This window comes from Nesoenas mayeri (genome assembly GCF_963082525.1).
Source record: "Nesoenas mayeri genome assembly, chromosome: 7".
NCBI classification, from domain to species: domain Eukaryota; kingdom Metazoa; phylum Chordata; class Aves; order Columbiformes; family Columbidae; genus Nesoenas; species Nesoenas mayeri.
This window is the reverse complement of record NC_137551.1, coordinates 37,225,240-37,241,124: the sequence shown is the minus strand read 5'-3', so window position 1 is coordinate 37,241,124 and position 15,885 is coordinate 37,225,240. Positions and strand designations below refer to the sequence as shown.

The 15,885-nt window shown below is 42.8% G+C and overlaps 1 protein-coding gene across 1 annotated transcript in view; it reads left to right on the top strand.

Moving 5' to 3' along the window:
* The window catches only part of LOC308042684 ((E2-independent) E3 ubiquitin-conjugating enzyme FATS), a gene marked incomplete at its 5' end in the record, with an annotated part of 65,972 nt that extends 50,891 nt beyond the window's left edge, over positions 1–15,081 (top strand). The window contains 5 exons of the mRNA XM_080348279.1: positions 1,096–1,289; positions 2,756–2,954; positions 12,999–13,062; positions 14,256–14,355; positions 14,937–15,081. Coding sequence (XP_080204405.1) covers positions 1,096–1,289; positions 2,756–2,954; positions 12,999–13,062; positions 14,256–14,355; positions 14,937–14,975 — 596 coding nt within the window. The 3' untranslated portion in view covers positions 14,976–15,081. The remainder of the gene's footprint in view (positions 1–1,095; positions 1,290–2,755; positions 2,955–12,998; positions 13,063–14,255; positions 14,356–14,936) is intronic.
* Between the last annotated feature and the right edge of the window lie 804 nt (positions 15,082–15,885).

Below are 15,885 nucleotides of genomic sequence, written 5' to 3'. Positions count from 1 at the left end.
TCTGTAAACCTGGCTTATCAAGAAGTTTAATTTCATGTTCACAGGTTTCAAGATTTTTTCCAAAATGTTAACAAGAGCGGTATTAGGGAGGAAATACATTTCAGGCTTTTATAACACAAATGTACCCAACACAGATCATTTTAATATATATTTTTAAGTACAATATAATATGTACAATATGTCATAAAGAGGAAAATATTTTAAGTTTATTGTAACCAAAAATTGAAATAAAACAGTAATGGGCTTTATTCCCAGATACTTAGTTCTAGAAATCAAATTATTTGGCAAGGAAGATGTATTCCAGTTTGACTTTTAAAATAGTTCATTTGGAACTCTTCTGAAGTTACTTTGTTATTTTGGATTAATTCTGCCCTCTAAATGAGAATCTTCTCAATTCTGATTTTTTAAGCATGTTGCCTCTTTTGGTCCTAATTTGTGCTGGGAGTATCAGCCATAGAGCATTAAAGCATCATTATAAGTGTAGAAAATAACCTCCTTTTCTCTCGGTGTGAATTGACAGCTTTCATAATAATACGTTATAATGCACATTAACCTTTTGTTTATTATTTTTTTCACTGGGTCTTTCCGCTGGCTGATGAATATATAGAAATCATAGAGAGTAAAGCATATTATCAGCAAAGAAAAACACGAATGGTGTTTATGAAAGCCTCAGTCTGGTCAAAGAGAATTGATATGTGATTAAGGTCTGTAACAACCTGTTATTTCCTACAATACATGCAATAAATTGAAATGAACTCAAACTGCAAGTCGCAGGGTGATATCTTTGCTTTCCATGATACAAGTGTGGTCCAGGAGTATCTTTATTTTGGGACGCGGGTACCAGCAATTGGAGCTGAGCATCCGAGCGGTTTAATTACGCTTCGATGTGATGTCTGGCTTAATGTGAAAGATACTCCGGGTGTCACAGGGCAGTGAGTAGGACCTATGATTAGATTTGATCTATTCTGCTTAATGAGGCCTATTAATAATACCTTGGCATTCTTCTTTCGGAAATTGCCCTCTATGTCTAATGAGGTGGAGAAGCCAATAAAAAATTACCCATGCACTCTTAATGAACTTTTAAATCTCTCGAAGGTGATTATGAATTCTGTGGTTCAGGTGACAAAGCAGAGGAGCGCGCAGAGGTGGCCGCGCGGGAGCGAGCCGGCCGGGTGACGCTGTGCACCGCTCGCCCGCCACCTGTTACTCGGGAGAAAAACGACGTGCTCGCCCAGCCAGAAACCGGCTCCCGGACTGAGAAAGTTCCACCAGCCTCGCTGACGCTGCGGGTAAAATATGGGGTCCTGGTGGACAACAGGGTGACCATGAGCCAGCACTGGGCCCTTGTGGCCAGGAAGCCAATGGTACCTGGGATGTATTACAAGGGGGTGATCAGTAGATCGAGAGAGGTTCTCCTGCCCCTCTGCTCTGCCCTGGTGAGACCCCATCTAGAATATTGTGTCCAGTTCTGGACCCCTCAGTTCCAGCAAGACAGGGAACTGCTGGAGAGAGTCCAGCGTAGGGGAACAAAGATGATTAAGGGAGTGGAGCATCTCTCTTATGAAGAAAGGCTGAGGGAGCTGGGGCTCTTTAGTTTGGAGAAGAGGAGGCTAAGGGGGGACCTTATTAATGTCTATAAGTATATAAAAGGTGAGTGCCATGAGGATGGAGCCAGGCTCTTCTCGGTGGCAAACAATGATAGGACAAGGGATAATGGGATCAAGCTGGAACACAAGAGGTTCCACTTAAATTTGAGAAGAAACAACTTCTTAGTGAGGGTGGCAGAGCCTGGCCCAGGCTGCCCAGGGGGTTGTGGAGTCTCCTTCTGTGCAGACATTCCAACCCGCCTGGACACCTTCCTGTGTAACCTCATCTGGGTGTTCCTGCTCCATGGGGGGATTGCACTGGATGAGCTTTCCAGGGGCCTTCCAATCGCAAACATACTGTGATACCATGACTTGTTGCTATTGTTGTTAATATGCGGGTTTATAGTTAGCTGTTTACTTTATTTTTATTCTTGTTTTCTTTTTCCTGCATGGTGGGTTTTTTCCTGAGAGCAGAAGTTTGCATTTCCTTAATTTTTCTCCTTTCCGGTGAAGTTTCGGTAGCATGCAGCAGCTGCCAAGACTCGGCTGCCTGGTTGTACAAGCTCCCCATTCTAAGCCCCACCTGCCATTCCTGTAGAAGAACAGAGTAAAACTTCAGGGATTCACAAATTTCCCAAAGACATTTCTTTCTCCTGCCTTTTTTTCCGGCATGGGTTTCAAACCAATCTCTGCTCCTGTCTTCTGTCATAAGACATTCCTAAATGTTGAAGCAGCCTTTGACTGGAAAGCATTTTCTTTCTGGATCATCTATGAATAGATCTGCATGACAGTCTAAATAAACAGGAAAGCTTGTGAACTGTGAGTGACAAGCTGCTTCGGCAATGGGATGAGCCAAGGAAATAGGCAAAACATCAAGAACTTGAATTTGGCTAACTTTTAAAAGATGTAACTCAAAACCTTTTGGATATGTTTTCTGAAAGTTAGTGGGCTTTTTTTTTCAGGAAATTCGCTTTGTCTGATCTGGAAATTTCACTCAAAGGCGGCTTTCTAATAGTAGAAGAACACAAAGATAGGAAGGCAGTTTGGTACGGACAAGCAATAATTTTCATTGATAGTCGCTTACTGAACCTAGTTAGATGCACAATCACATATATATTTTGTCTTCCTTTTAGTTCTTTTTACAAATACACTTTCTGTGTTTCACTTAGGAAGCCCTAGAAGTCCACAAGCCCCAGTTCATCTCTCGTTCCCAAGAAAGGCTGAAGAGGCTCGAGCAGATGGTCCAGCTGAGGAAAGCCCAGCAGAGCGACACTCCCACGGGCAACCAAGGGACGCCCGTCCGCAAGCTTTCCTCAACATCCTCTTCCAGCAAAAAGAAGCAATACACCGTCCCTCACCCTCTCAGCGGTAAGTTGAGTTGTGACCAGACACAGGTTTGTAGCTGCCTTGGAAATCTCAGCACGTGTGTAGTATTTGCGGATTAACTTTGTGAAAACACGTGAGACCGGCTGCTCCTGTTTCACCCCGCCAGCGCTCCAGCATCTCTCCTAAAGCTCAAAGCAGAAAGTCTCTGAAGCACAGAGATGGGTTGGTGGGGATGAGGTGTTTTCTGTGCTCTGTGACAGTGGAAGGAGCCCTTCTTGCACACTTTATGTCATTGTCACATCATGTTCTTCAGCATGATGCAAGTTGCTGCTAGTTAGAATCATAGAACAGTTTGCATTGTAAGGGACCTCCAAAGCTCCCCCAGTGCCCCCCCTGCCATGAGCAGGGACATCTTCACCAGCTCAGGTTGCTCAGAGCCCCGTCCAGCCTGGCCTGGGATGTCCCCAGGGATGGTTCATCCACCACCTCTCTGGCCAACCTGAGCCAGTATTAGAAGTGGTGGCAATAAATGACATTTCATACCTCTCGCTGCTCACAGAAAGAGCAGTTTGGGGGAGAGAAGTGGCAGGCAGGGGGACAGGTGGGATTTGGCAGTAGGAGTCCCAATAGGGTCTTCTCAGCAGCTTCAGGTGTGGACTTGCCACTTGTCTTACGAAGCCCTCAGCAGTGACTTAGCTTGGGAGAACACTTGTCTGCCCAGCAGCTGTACATGAGGCTGCTGAATCAATGCATCTAAACTCCATGATTTCCTAATTCAAGTTTTATTACCCTAGGGGTAAACAGACTCAATACCGAGCAAGTAAAATGATTCTCTCTGAGAAGGTCCCTCGCAGCTCCCTCCCAATAGCACCTCTGTAAATATTCTCTGTGCGCAAGATGTTAAACAAATTACTTTTGTTTTGTTTCATTTTTTTAAATTTAATTATTTAATTACCATCTGGCTGTTACTTAATTCAGTTGAGTAAAAGAAAAGCTTTGTTTGATTGGCATTCCTCTTTACATTTTGGTTTTAAATTGGTGGCTGGTTGAAGCCGCATTATTCTACTGGAAAGTAAATCAGTTGAAAACATTAAGCTAGATGGGTCGTCTGGAGGAAGCAGGAGAGAAAATCTCTGATGTCCTCAACACTGGGAAAAACATGTATGTTTCTTGCTCCATGGGGAATGAGATTGGGTGCAGAAAAAGTGGGTGCAGTCCTCATCTCAGTGCTTGGCTCTCTGTGCCGACTGTTGCGGTATGACAGAGTCAGCCTTACATCAGATACGTAATGGGGTTTTATAGCAAGACAAATATAAATAAAAGCAACAAAGGATGAATTATAATTTAAAGAGTTGATAAAATTCATTCACCGCTTCAATTACTCAAGTTAATTGATTTGAGTTCAGATGTCTTGGGGCCAGGCTGCCCCACTGTTGGGGGCCGTGCACCAGCAAGCCCTCCCAGCAGGCGGTGGCACTGCCAGGAGTTTGTCATATATCCTAGAAGTCACAAATACGTCCCTCTTTGTTTGGTCATCTTCAAAAGTCTCCCAAACCACTCTGCAAATACCTTATGAAACAAAAAAAAATGAAAGGTTAAACATATTTCTCCTTAAATTATAATTAAAGATTAATCTTTATGCTTGTTTAATGAGTAATAAAAGCATAATATTGAAATATAGTCATTAATTATTCAAGTAAATTACTATTTCCCTCTTCCAGTGGTTAGTCATTAAAGATAAATTTGTCTAAGGAGAATATTTAGTTTCCGTAACTCATCTGCCTTCATCTAGCCATGTGTCATTTTCTGTTTGTGAAACTATAATCTTTTTATAATTACAGAAGTGTCACATGTCTATTGTTTAAGCACACCTTTAATCCATACTGGAAATCCCAGACCCCTAATAAAGCACAACCGCGTAGGCTGCAGTCCAGAGGGCTGTGTGGGAGTGTACTGACTGTATTGAATTTGCTTTGCCTCCTGACGCTTGGTATTTTTGGACTTCTCCTGGTGGATACTGTTGTGCAGAAGGATTAGTATCATTGATGGGTCCCCCGGTGGGGGCTGCTTGTTTCCTACAGGTACTGCTGAGCTTTTCGAGTTGCAAGCCCTTTTGCAGAAGAGACAAGGGCTTCACCCCGTGCTCATCCAGGCCACTGTGTCCTCCTGATGTCCCTGGTGATGACACCAGGGTCACAGCCTTCTCCTTCCCTCCTGCCTGCCCCCAAAGCTGGAAGGAAGGGAAGTTATCTATCGCTTATTGCCATCTATATTCTGTAGTCTCTGAAAAAGCCATTTTAGCATGGAAAAGGTGCTTTTAAAGCAATGAAGGACTTTGCATCATGTTTTAGAAAACAAAAGTAAAATGAAATGAAAATGCCAATGTGGTCCAGGTAGGGGATGCAAGCGCAGTTTCGTTTACTGGGATGGAAAGTGGACGCTAAAATCCCAGCGATCTGTGAATACCATTTCCCATTATAACCTGGCACGAGGGAGGTTGTGGGCATGAGCAGCAGCGTCACCGTCTGCTCTGTCACTGCGCATGAATTATATTTCAGCTGGATCTACCAGGAGCTGCTTTTTAATTTATTTATTTTTTTTAATTAAGATTCCGTCTTTGAGGTTTTCTTGAATCAGATGACCGATCCCACTCATCAAACAGGGCTGTCATCTGATGAGCTGGTGCAGCAGAGGCAGGAGGGGAGGTGGGAGATGGTGGGGAACAGACCAGCACCACCTCCCTTCGCAGAATCACAGAATGCTCGGAGTTGGAAGGGACGTCTGGTATCTTGGTCTGGGGAAGCAGACTGCTCTTCCACAGCAACACACAGGGGAAAAACACTGGAAATTAAGAGCATGGGAGGGTAAAAGGATGACCCAGAAACTGGCTCAAGTGTATAGAATCATATTGATGTGTGTGTGATTGCCTGGTGGCTTTTTTCAGTCTAATTGTTTCCTTCTCTCTCTTTTTTTCTCTTTCCTGATGTCTCGGGGGTTTGTGGACATAGAGGTCTTCATGACTCTGAGGTCCATAGGGCTCATTGCCAGCACACCCTTATACATTTACCGACAGTCTTTTTTTTGTAAGGGCAGGTTGGCTGATGAGTTTCATTTCCAGGGACCCCAAGGATGGATTTTAAGCACATTTGTGGCTGGGCAGGAGCAGGTTGTCTCTGCGCAACCCTGAGGGACTCACAGAACAGGTCACTGTTGCAAGCACTGGCAGCAACAGTAATTATCTGAATAGTTTTCCACCGCCAGAGGACATTCTCTGACCCAGCTCCCCATGTCCACGTCTGGTGGCACCAGAGGGGGAGAAGTGGGGATGTCCCCTCGGGTGCCATCCTACTTTTATGGGTTTCCCTCTGCCCTTGTCAAGTTTGCTGCAATTATCTCTCTCCAAAATCAGCTTCTTACATGCGCTTCTCTGCACTTGCAGCTTTTATTTCAATAAAATAATTTCCCCCAGCTAAAAGAGCAGCGACCTTGAGAGATTTTTTTTCTCCACCTGAGATTATTCTCTCACACTAAAGTGTTTCTATTGATAATGTGAAATGCTTCGCTAGCGCAGTTTTCCAATGTTTCGACAGTTTTGTTACAACTTTAGTTTCTTGTAGGAGAGGGAAATAACTGGCACTCAGCATCATTTCCATATAAATACCAACATCTGTGCAGTTTCCGTTTACCTTTTCATCCTCAAAAAAAACCCAAGTTGTTTACCGTTTTCAACTGTAACTCGTGAGCGGGGTTTTACGAAATGCTGCAAGTAATCTTAGTAAAATGAAAATGTTTATCCTGCGGCAGATTTTATCATCACGAGGGCACTTTGAAGGCAGAGAACCTGCAACTCTCACGCTAGCCTTTGTGCCGCGTAATGGGTACCGCTCAATTTCGAGAGAGCTAATTAGTCCAAGATAGACTACTCTGCTGTTGAGTATGTTGAACAAATTAGAGATCCCACTGTGACGAACTGAATAGAAACAATGTTCAAATAACCGGATTTAAATCTTGAAAACCGTAATGTAATTACTTCAGTGACAGGGCTACCAGCTGTTTATAGGCCTTTAAATCTGCATAATGAACAGCCTTCTGATCTTAGTGTACACAAGCACTTTCAGAGATTTTCTTAAAAAATTTTCAGGCACATATGGTTTTTCCATACCTTCCATTTTCCTTTCCTTTGAGAGGGTGGCAGTTCGTTGGAAATGGCAATAGAAGTTGAACGTTACCATTCAACCCCTACTGCGGTGCCTGCTGTGATTCTCTGGCTTTCTATCCAAAGCCTGGATCTTTAGTAATATTTTGGAAACAAGTCCATACCTCCTCAGTCATGGTTCTAAACCTTTCCAAAAAGCTTTATTGTAACTGCAAAAGCCTGGAGGGTGAGGATTGCTGTTTGTTTGTTTGCGTTTTCAAGGGTTTGGTTTCTTGAGAGTGTCTGTGTCAGGTAGGTTTTTATTTGGACTGTAAAGAGACAAGAAGATAGGAATAAGAAAATTCACAGTAAGTGCGCAGCTGGCAAGTCCTGCGGCTGCCAATGTGCATCCTCGTGGTCTTGGTGGCTGACGAGATGTTTGCAGCCACCATAGAATCATGGAATGTCCTGAGCTGGACCCACAAGGACCATGGAGTCCAACTCCTGTCCATGCACAGGACACCCCACAGGTCACCCCGTGTGTCTGAGGACGTTGTCCAGTCTCTTCTTGAACACTGTCAGGTTGGGGCCGTGACACCTCCCTGGGGAGCCTGTTCAGTGTCCAGCGCCTCTGGGTGAAGAACCTTTTCCTAATGTCCAACTGACCCTCCCTGGCACATCTTCTGCCATTCCCTCAGGTCCTATCATGTATGACATTAGTTGTGCCATTTTTCGTGGTCCTTTTCCCATCGATCTCATCGCTGGCAGTAGTGCCATTGATGCCGTTGGCACCTGGCCACTTGGTTGAGGCTGACAGCTCTGAATTAAGACCAAGCTGCAGTCAGAGAATTGAATTATAAAGAGGAATGACCTAGTCTTATTATATTATTAGTCATCACATTGATTAGAGCAGTGCCCGTTAGTCACTAAACACGGCAGTGCGTTGCAGGGCACCAGTGGCAGGTGACATGGTCCCTTGGGAGCCCGATGCTCCGACTCACTGTGATGACAAGAGGGTGTGATGCCATGGATGGGGTGACCAGCGTGTCCCCTCCATGCCCACATCCTCATGAAGTGGGGAGATAACCAACCTCTGTGCAAGGTGGCGATAAATTGGAAGATCTTCAAATATAAAGAGTTTTCTGTGAGGATGGTGGCACACATGGATGTGGTTGAAACGAGGTGCCTTACAATGGGCGACTCATGAAGTTCAGTCGATTTGCTGGGGGATAATTCCACTGGAGTCTTGAAGGAGCCAAACAGAAAACTGAATTTTTGCTGATGGATTTGTTAATCCACCCATGATTAGAGATTGAAACTAAAGAAGTCAGGATTAAGAAACTAGTGCAAATTTTACCAAAGTATAAATTAATCTTTTGCTGAATTTACTGAGATTTGTCATAATTTCTTCATTAATCGCTATTTTTTGAAAGAAATTTTATGCTTTTCAAGACAACATGCTCTAATCAAACAAGAATGATTTAAGAAGGCAGAGTGAGGTGCTAATTAATCTTTTTTGTGGATGAAATCCATGAATGTTCAAGTACTAGTTGGACAGAGGGGGCTGAAATTTCCTGCAGCACACCCAGAATTAATTTAGTGTGAAAATGTTTTCATAAACCTCTAAACTTTATGGTTTTTTTGGAGGTACTAGTGACGTTTTCTGTTGTTAAGGCTGAAATATTAAGGTGGATCAGAAGTCTCAATGGCCACAGAGCAGGACAGACCTGAACAGCTGGAAAAGCCATGAACCACCTTCCTGTGTGTCCTTCTGGGTGAGGGACCAATTTTGAGCTTCAGCATTTCTCCGAGACGAGCAGAAAGTCCAGGCAGACTTACCATCAACCTTTAACTAGTGGGTTATTGCAATCTTGATAAATAATACTGAAATCTCATCTGTTGACTGTGGCTGCAGTAATTCATTGCATGAAGTCATTGACGTACAATGTGCAAAAGTTTGGGCAGCACCCCTGGGTGTAGGCACCAGTTCATATTCTCTGGATGAATTCCCAGCCAAGTGCTATGGGCGTGCCAAGCTGAACGCTACCTTGACGTTTATCTTAGATTCAAGGCTAATTTATATTTTAGATGACTGTTGATTTTAAAAGCAGTCAGTGAATGAGTTTTTGGTGAATCATTCTTTCAATTCAGTGAAAAAGCAGTTTAATTAGAGAACCACCATTATCAGTGATTTGCTTTTCAGGGGCTGGCAATACATCCTCAAAGGCAAGTTTCAGCTCCTAATAGACTTTGAGAATTCACATTCACTCTAGGAGGAAATGTATGTATATTCTGACGGGCAGAGTTTTGCTTTTGGTGAATTTTACCACTCTTTTGGGTTTTTTTCTGTATTTCAGTGATCTAGTGGTAAGTAGGAAGCCAGGGGATGGTTCCAACATGATCATGTTATCTGTGCACAGTCTAAACATTTCCTGACTTCCCGAGCAGGAAAGTTACTCAGCCTGTCTGAGGTGCAGTTGAGCTTTAGTTAAAATACAGTACAGTGATGACCCATTTGCCTTCATTTATAACTTGCCTAAGTGGCTTCTTTCTGCCGCTGTGGAGATGTCAGAGGACTGTCACACACAGTGCTGGTGGAAATACCAGAAGCTCAATGAAGTGTTTAGTGGCTGTCTGTCTGTCTATACCCTTTTTGAACCGTGGTGCATCACTGGAAATGCTGAATGTCTGCTTTGAAGTCCCTTCTTTTCTATCCTTCAGAATAGTTTTCTCCAACAGTAATATGAAATTTGATAAGGAACTTTGATAAACTGCAGTTTATAAGACTACAAATGGGGGAATTGTCCATGTTATGCCCCACTTTGATCTTTACTCGGTGGAAAGGATGTTAACTCAGCTCTTCGTGATGTGTTTGACAGGCTATTATAGCTCTGAATGTGTGCTGCTCTTCCACTTTGAAATCAGTCTCCTTCTTGATATTGAACATTGACAAATATTTAAATGCACGTATGATTTTTATTTTCCCATACTAATCTTTATTTTTCAGTTAATTGTTGAACTCTAATCCTAAAGTCCATCAAGGATTGCCCTTATTTCTGCATGATGCTTGCATGTGATTTTTTCCCCATACATAGTGACCTGCAGGTGAGCCGAGAGATACTACATGAATGTTTAGGCATAAGTGTTAACCTTTTGACTCCAAACTGCTTCACAAAGGATATTTTTAAAACCAAGGTAGATTTATTTTACTTCTCTTGGAGGATTTCCCCAGAATCTCTCTTTAATCCTTCCCTTCAAAGCCACCCGCGCACCAAATACCCAATTCCAGACAGAATCGCGGGCAGCGATGGGTCTGACGCCCTTTAAGAGCATTTCTTGCCACCAGGAGAGGATTATTCTGGAGGATTTATTCTGCGTGGCTCTCGGCCTCTGCGGCGCTTCCCAGCACCCGAACCCAGAGGCCAAACAGTCCTCATGAGTCCTAGAGAAAACACAGATCAGCTTGTCCTGCTGTTTACAAGATAGGTCAGGGGCCTGCAGAGCCCTGGCTGGGTTTGCATCCCTCGCGTGGTCTGGTGGATTAGCACAGAGCTCTGGAAATGTTAACGTGTCATTAACAGCTTTTATTTAGGGAGGGGAGAAAGGAGGGGATCCCTAAAACAATTAGTTTTCTTCCAGAAATCCTACATCTGAGGATTGCTGGGATGAATGTCCATGAATTTGAGCAGATGTCACTCGGGGAAATGATGTAAAACCTGCTAAAATGTAAAATCTGATCATATTGCAATGTAGGAGAGGTCCACCTGGACTTGCTGCAGGGCGGTTTGGTGCAGGTAGTGCAGCTTTTTGCCGGGGTCTTATTTCCTTGCGCTTTTGTGCCCAAGGATGCGGGAACATGCGAGGACCTGGTTGTCACAGCGTGGATCTCATACCAGGGACTCTATTACCACACAGACAAAAAAGATGCCTGAATTTTCTGTGTAGCATGAAGTGCCTCCTGGTTTTGTTTTAGCACTGCATAGTAATGGCTTTATAGGATTTCAGATGGATCCTATGCCATTCTCCGGGTTAGAGGACGTGCCTTGTGGGAAGGGACGCATCCTGCAACCCTGTGTTGTCTGAACAAGGTGTGCAACCTCCAGCAGCAAGCAATGATGCTGAGGCTGCTCTGGAGTGTGCTGGGATCCACACTAGTCCCAGAAAATCAATCACCCTGCACCATAATCCTTCACCAGGACCGTTCATGTCACGGACAATCTGTTCCCTTTAGTTGTCAGGGTTGTTTGGACAGCAATAGCGTCCAAGTGTGTATCCCTTTTAAGTTAATCAACACGTAAATGAACATAAAAACATTAATAAAGAAAAGGCAAATTATATTTTCCTTGCAAATTGAGCATGTTGCTTGTGTGTGCTGGAGATTTAATAGGAATGATTAAGAGTAGATAGCCACTGAGTGGAGAAAAGTTAATCCTCGGGCAGAGGAGGCTTTGCAGCCTCCCCTGCTTACTCAGTTTGTGTTTTGAAAGCTGTACCGGTTCAGAATAGGAGCTGCTGCAAAGCTCCCTTTTATTTTTACATCAAGATACAACAGTGATCTTAAAGGACATGTAGCATCTTTTCTGAGAAACACGATCATCTGAGTACAACTGTGCCCTCAGGTGTAGCCCCGTGAGCTGCTCGGGGATGTTTTGCTGCTAAGACATCTCCCATCAATATTTCTGAAACATTTAGTGTCTCAAACAGCGGGGAAGCGAACCTGGGGAGAAGGGGCCTTTTTTGGGTAGTGGTTGCTATGTCTACTCAGGGCTAGAGTCTGCATGGGGCAGTTCTGGAACGAATTATTCTCTGTATTTACTTCTCTGCCTTGATTATTGTATTTTTCTCTTTAGTAAGATGGCAGAAAGAGGCTGATGCGGTGCCTGCTGTGATATATATTATGTCTTCTGAACTTCCTTGGAAAATGGAAAAGTGCTAAAAAGTTTGCACATCTATTTATCTTATGCATATGTTCTGCAAAGATACTGGCAATTGGCTTTGATGTTCAGCTCAGTGTGACTGCACAGGGCATCGCACCCCTGTCCTCAGTGCCCTGGGGAACCTCCTGGGCCTGCGCTGGTCATTCTTGTGTTCAGAGACCAGAACACAAGACCATTTATGTCCTGCTATACAGAGTGGGGTCCCTGCCCCTGTCTCCCCACTTTTTCTTTCACCATCTTGGTGCAATTCTAACTAACGTAGCTGTGCAGGTAGCAGTCCTCTCCTTCCTCCTCCCCCTGATAAATGTGTCTGTGTCACCAAGAAGCAGTTCTGATGACATATTTACTGGCTTCCCACCTTATACAAACACCATCCCTTCCCATTCAGAAAACATTTTTGCAAGGAAGGTGTTAAAATCACCTATTCTTGAGATTCACTGACTGCCAGGATCTGTAATTATTTTCCTGTATCCAGGGAAATGCTGATTGGAGTTATCACAGATATCTTCATATTTGATCAGGAAAGAGTAATATCATTTCCCTCCACCTAATGCTTGGTTTAATTATTCACAGCCCTGTAAAACAGGTGTAAATTGAATCAGAAATGATCATACCAGGCCAGGTTCCCGACACGCATCAGTTGAGGATGCGGACAGTGTGCGCGGGTGCAATCACCTGCACAAGCACATGGGGCAAATTGGTCCCTCGATACATCAGAAATCATGGCTGGTTCTTGGTCTGAGTAAAGGGTGTATATAGCTGCATGTGACAACGATAAAAGATAAATGATGGGTCTTATTCAGCCTTCACCTTCTGTAGGGCAACTTCGGAAACAAATTCAGTTCCAAATGAAGTTGCTAAGTACCTTTCCATTGACCTACGGAGATATGGATCCAGCCTTAAGCCATCAAAAATTTAATCACAAATAGCATATCTTGACTGCACGGGGTATGACATTTAAAATTTCAGCAAGCACAGATTCCTCCAACATTAACCTTATTTTTCCTCTGCTAGACAACCTCTTCAAACCCAAGGAAAGATTCATTCCGGAGAAGGAGATGCATATGAGATCCAAAAGGTACGAAGTTCACTGTGGATCGCTGCCATCTCACGCCCAGGGCAGAGCACGTCCTCGTCATCTTGGCACGCCGGAGGGCTGCTCTGTCGCACTCCTTGCCACGCTTTTCTGCAATGCTCATATTTGTCTTCCCCTATATCAGTTTGACAGATTTGGGGCAGCCCTGCCCTTTGAGCGCCCCTTTTCTAGCATTTGCAGATGGCATGGAGTAGCCACAGCATGAAATCTAAGTCCCTGACAGGTACCTCATAATGTGCATTCAAAAATATAGGCAGTGTAGTTACTTTGGGGCTTTTTTTCCCCATCCTGATTATGACACATAGCGTGGGAATTACAGCAAACTACTGGGGACGTGGTGTCTGACCTTAAACTATGTTGCATTTCACACCATCATTTACAGCAAGGAAAGCTGCTACCAGGCACAATTCACCCCATTTTTAAGAGAACTCAAGATGTTTCCCATTCCACTTCTCCAAAATATAATCCCCAGCCAAAACAGGCTGCTTCAAGAACTCGGTTTTGCAAAGTATCATGAGCAAAAATCAGAACCAAACAGGCTTTTTATGCACACGAACGACAGAACTGCTGCGAAGGAAAGTCCGACTTTCTTTTTGGACCCCTGGGTATGTTATAATTTGTTTCCATGGGAAAAGAGCAGACCAGAAGTCACCTTTCTGAGGGCAAATAACTGTTTTTAAAATGGACAGATTGCGTTCTCCTTGGTAAAGAGAGTTCCTAATGATACTGGAAAGAAAGTTAACAATCTGCAGTCTTTTAATGATGATTTTCTTATATTTTAGAAAAATACTTTAAAATAATTGCTTGGTATTAGTTTTGTGAGATAAATACAAAAAAAAAAAAAGTATACAGGCCACATTCTGGTTCGAATTATGTTGCTATAAATTGAAACCAACTCCACTGAGCTCATTAGAAGCTACTCCAGAATTACGCCACTGCATTGAGATAACGTAATCCTATCTGTTTCTTTACTTTCTACTCCAAAATTAGAAGTGTTTTTCAACAAGTCAGACTTGATATAAAAACATTATTGTCAATCATTTATAATTCCCATGCATAAATCTAAGTCAAGTGCTTAGAGATGCCTATTAATGACAAGTATTGCGTTGAAGGCAAACAACCATTTGCAAGTCTTGGGGATGATGCATGAAATTAACTTCCTAAATGCATTCCAGGATTTACGACAATTTACCTGAAGTCAAAAAGAAACAAGAAGAAAAGCAGAAACGGATCATCATCCAGAGTAACAGACTGCGTGTTGAGATCTTTAAGAAGGTACAGATTTCTTGTCAATGCCAAACGGATCCATCGTTTTGTAACCAACCTTGACCCATGGACAGGGCCCGTAAGGCAGCGCCTTCCTGGAGAGCCTGTGCTAATCTGTGCAAACCCTACAGCAAATCAGGGGGTTTAAATCTTGCCCTTGGGGTTAGACACTTCTTTAGGCTTGAATTAACAACTGAACCTAGTGTTGGAATAAGCATCCAAGACACTTGGGGGTTTTTTTGAAGGTGAGTGATGCTGATAGAAATCTGTACCAGCGCATTTAATCCAGGTGCAGATCTGAGGCGTTCCCAGATAATCCTGCTCCATGTTGCACACAAGTACCAGGTTTTTCCTTGTTTCAGTGCATTTTTTCTCCATGAAATTCCACCCTTCCTATCCAAGATGGAAAAGCTTTCTATACCTTTTTTGTTTTTTGGTTTTGGGTTTTTTTTAGCAATGTAACCAGTAGATTTCAGGCCTAAGAATGCTCACACCATCTCACCTCCAGTACCGCTGAAGATTCCTGTGGTTATGGCCACCTCATGTGCTTTAATGGTATCTTAAGTCTGGCTTGCATTCTTTTTCCCTAGCAACTACTGGACCAGCTCCTTCAAAGAAACACGGAGTGACAAAGGATTCTCCTGCCCAACATCCTGATTGGATCTTGAAAGCCTTTGACTGCTGAATAAGCCATAAAATTTACTGTTATCTGAATTACCTGGAGGTATTTTTCTTATCTTTGGCTTTTTAGGTAAAGAAAGATCATTTATACTTCAACTGACATTTTAAGACAACTTTCAAGTAATCAAAACCAGTCTACAACAGAACACAGCTTTTTCAGAGCTTTGTCTTTGGGTCAGTTTACCCAGAGGAGATGATTTTTAATATTTTTTAATGCAAATACTGAATTACGGTGGTATTATTTATCTTAATCTTTTGGAAAGTGTACGTCTCTGTAGCAATAGAACTGGGTTTATGAGACCTGGAGAACTTATTTCTCTGAAGTATTCTATTAATTGATTTCCTGTGAGTGAAATCGTTGAAGAGAAACAAATATCGTTATTTGTTATGTTTAGAAACTGGCTGAAATAGCATTTCCACATAACCATAGCAGCAGCAGTTTCATATTAATACTTAACATTCCAAAAGAGACCAATATTTTAGCTCTGTGAAGAACTCTATTCCTGTTTATGTAGTGATTCTACACAGCAAGCTTACCTGTTAAAGGGCAACATTTAAAAATTTGATTATAGCACTGGGTTTTTTTGTGGTTTTCATTGTAATATATATTTTAGTCCACTTCTATGAGCATTAGGTATTTCTAGAAATGGCATATGAAGAAGTGGTGCCAAGCAGTATGTTTGCATCAAAACTTCAGAACTCAAACCATCTGTAATGTTTCCTCCAAAAATATTGAAATCTTTATTTGTACATTTTGGAAGTAAAAACAACCAGCTTACAAACCAACGGAGTTTATTTATGGAATAAAATATGAATACAATACTGATCCAACTGCTATGTTTTTATTTGATACTGTTA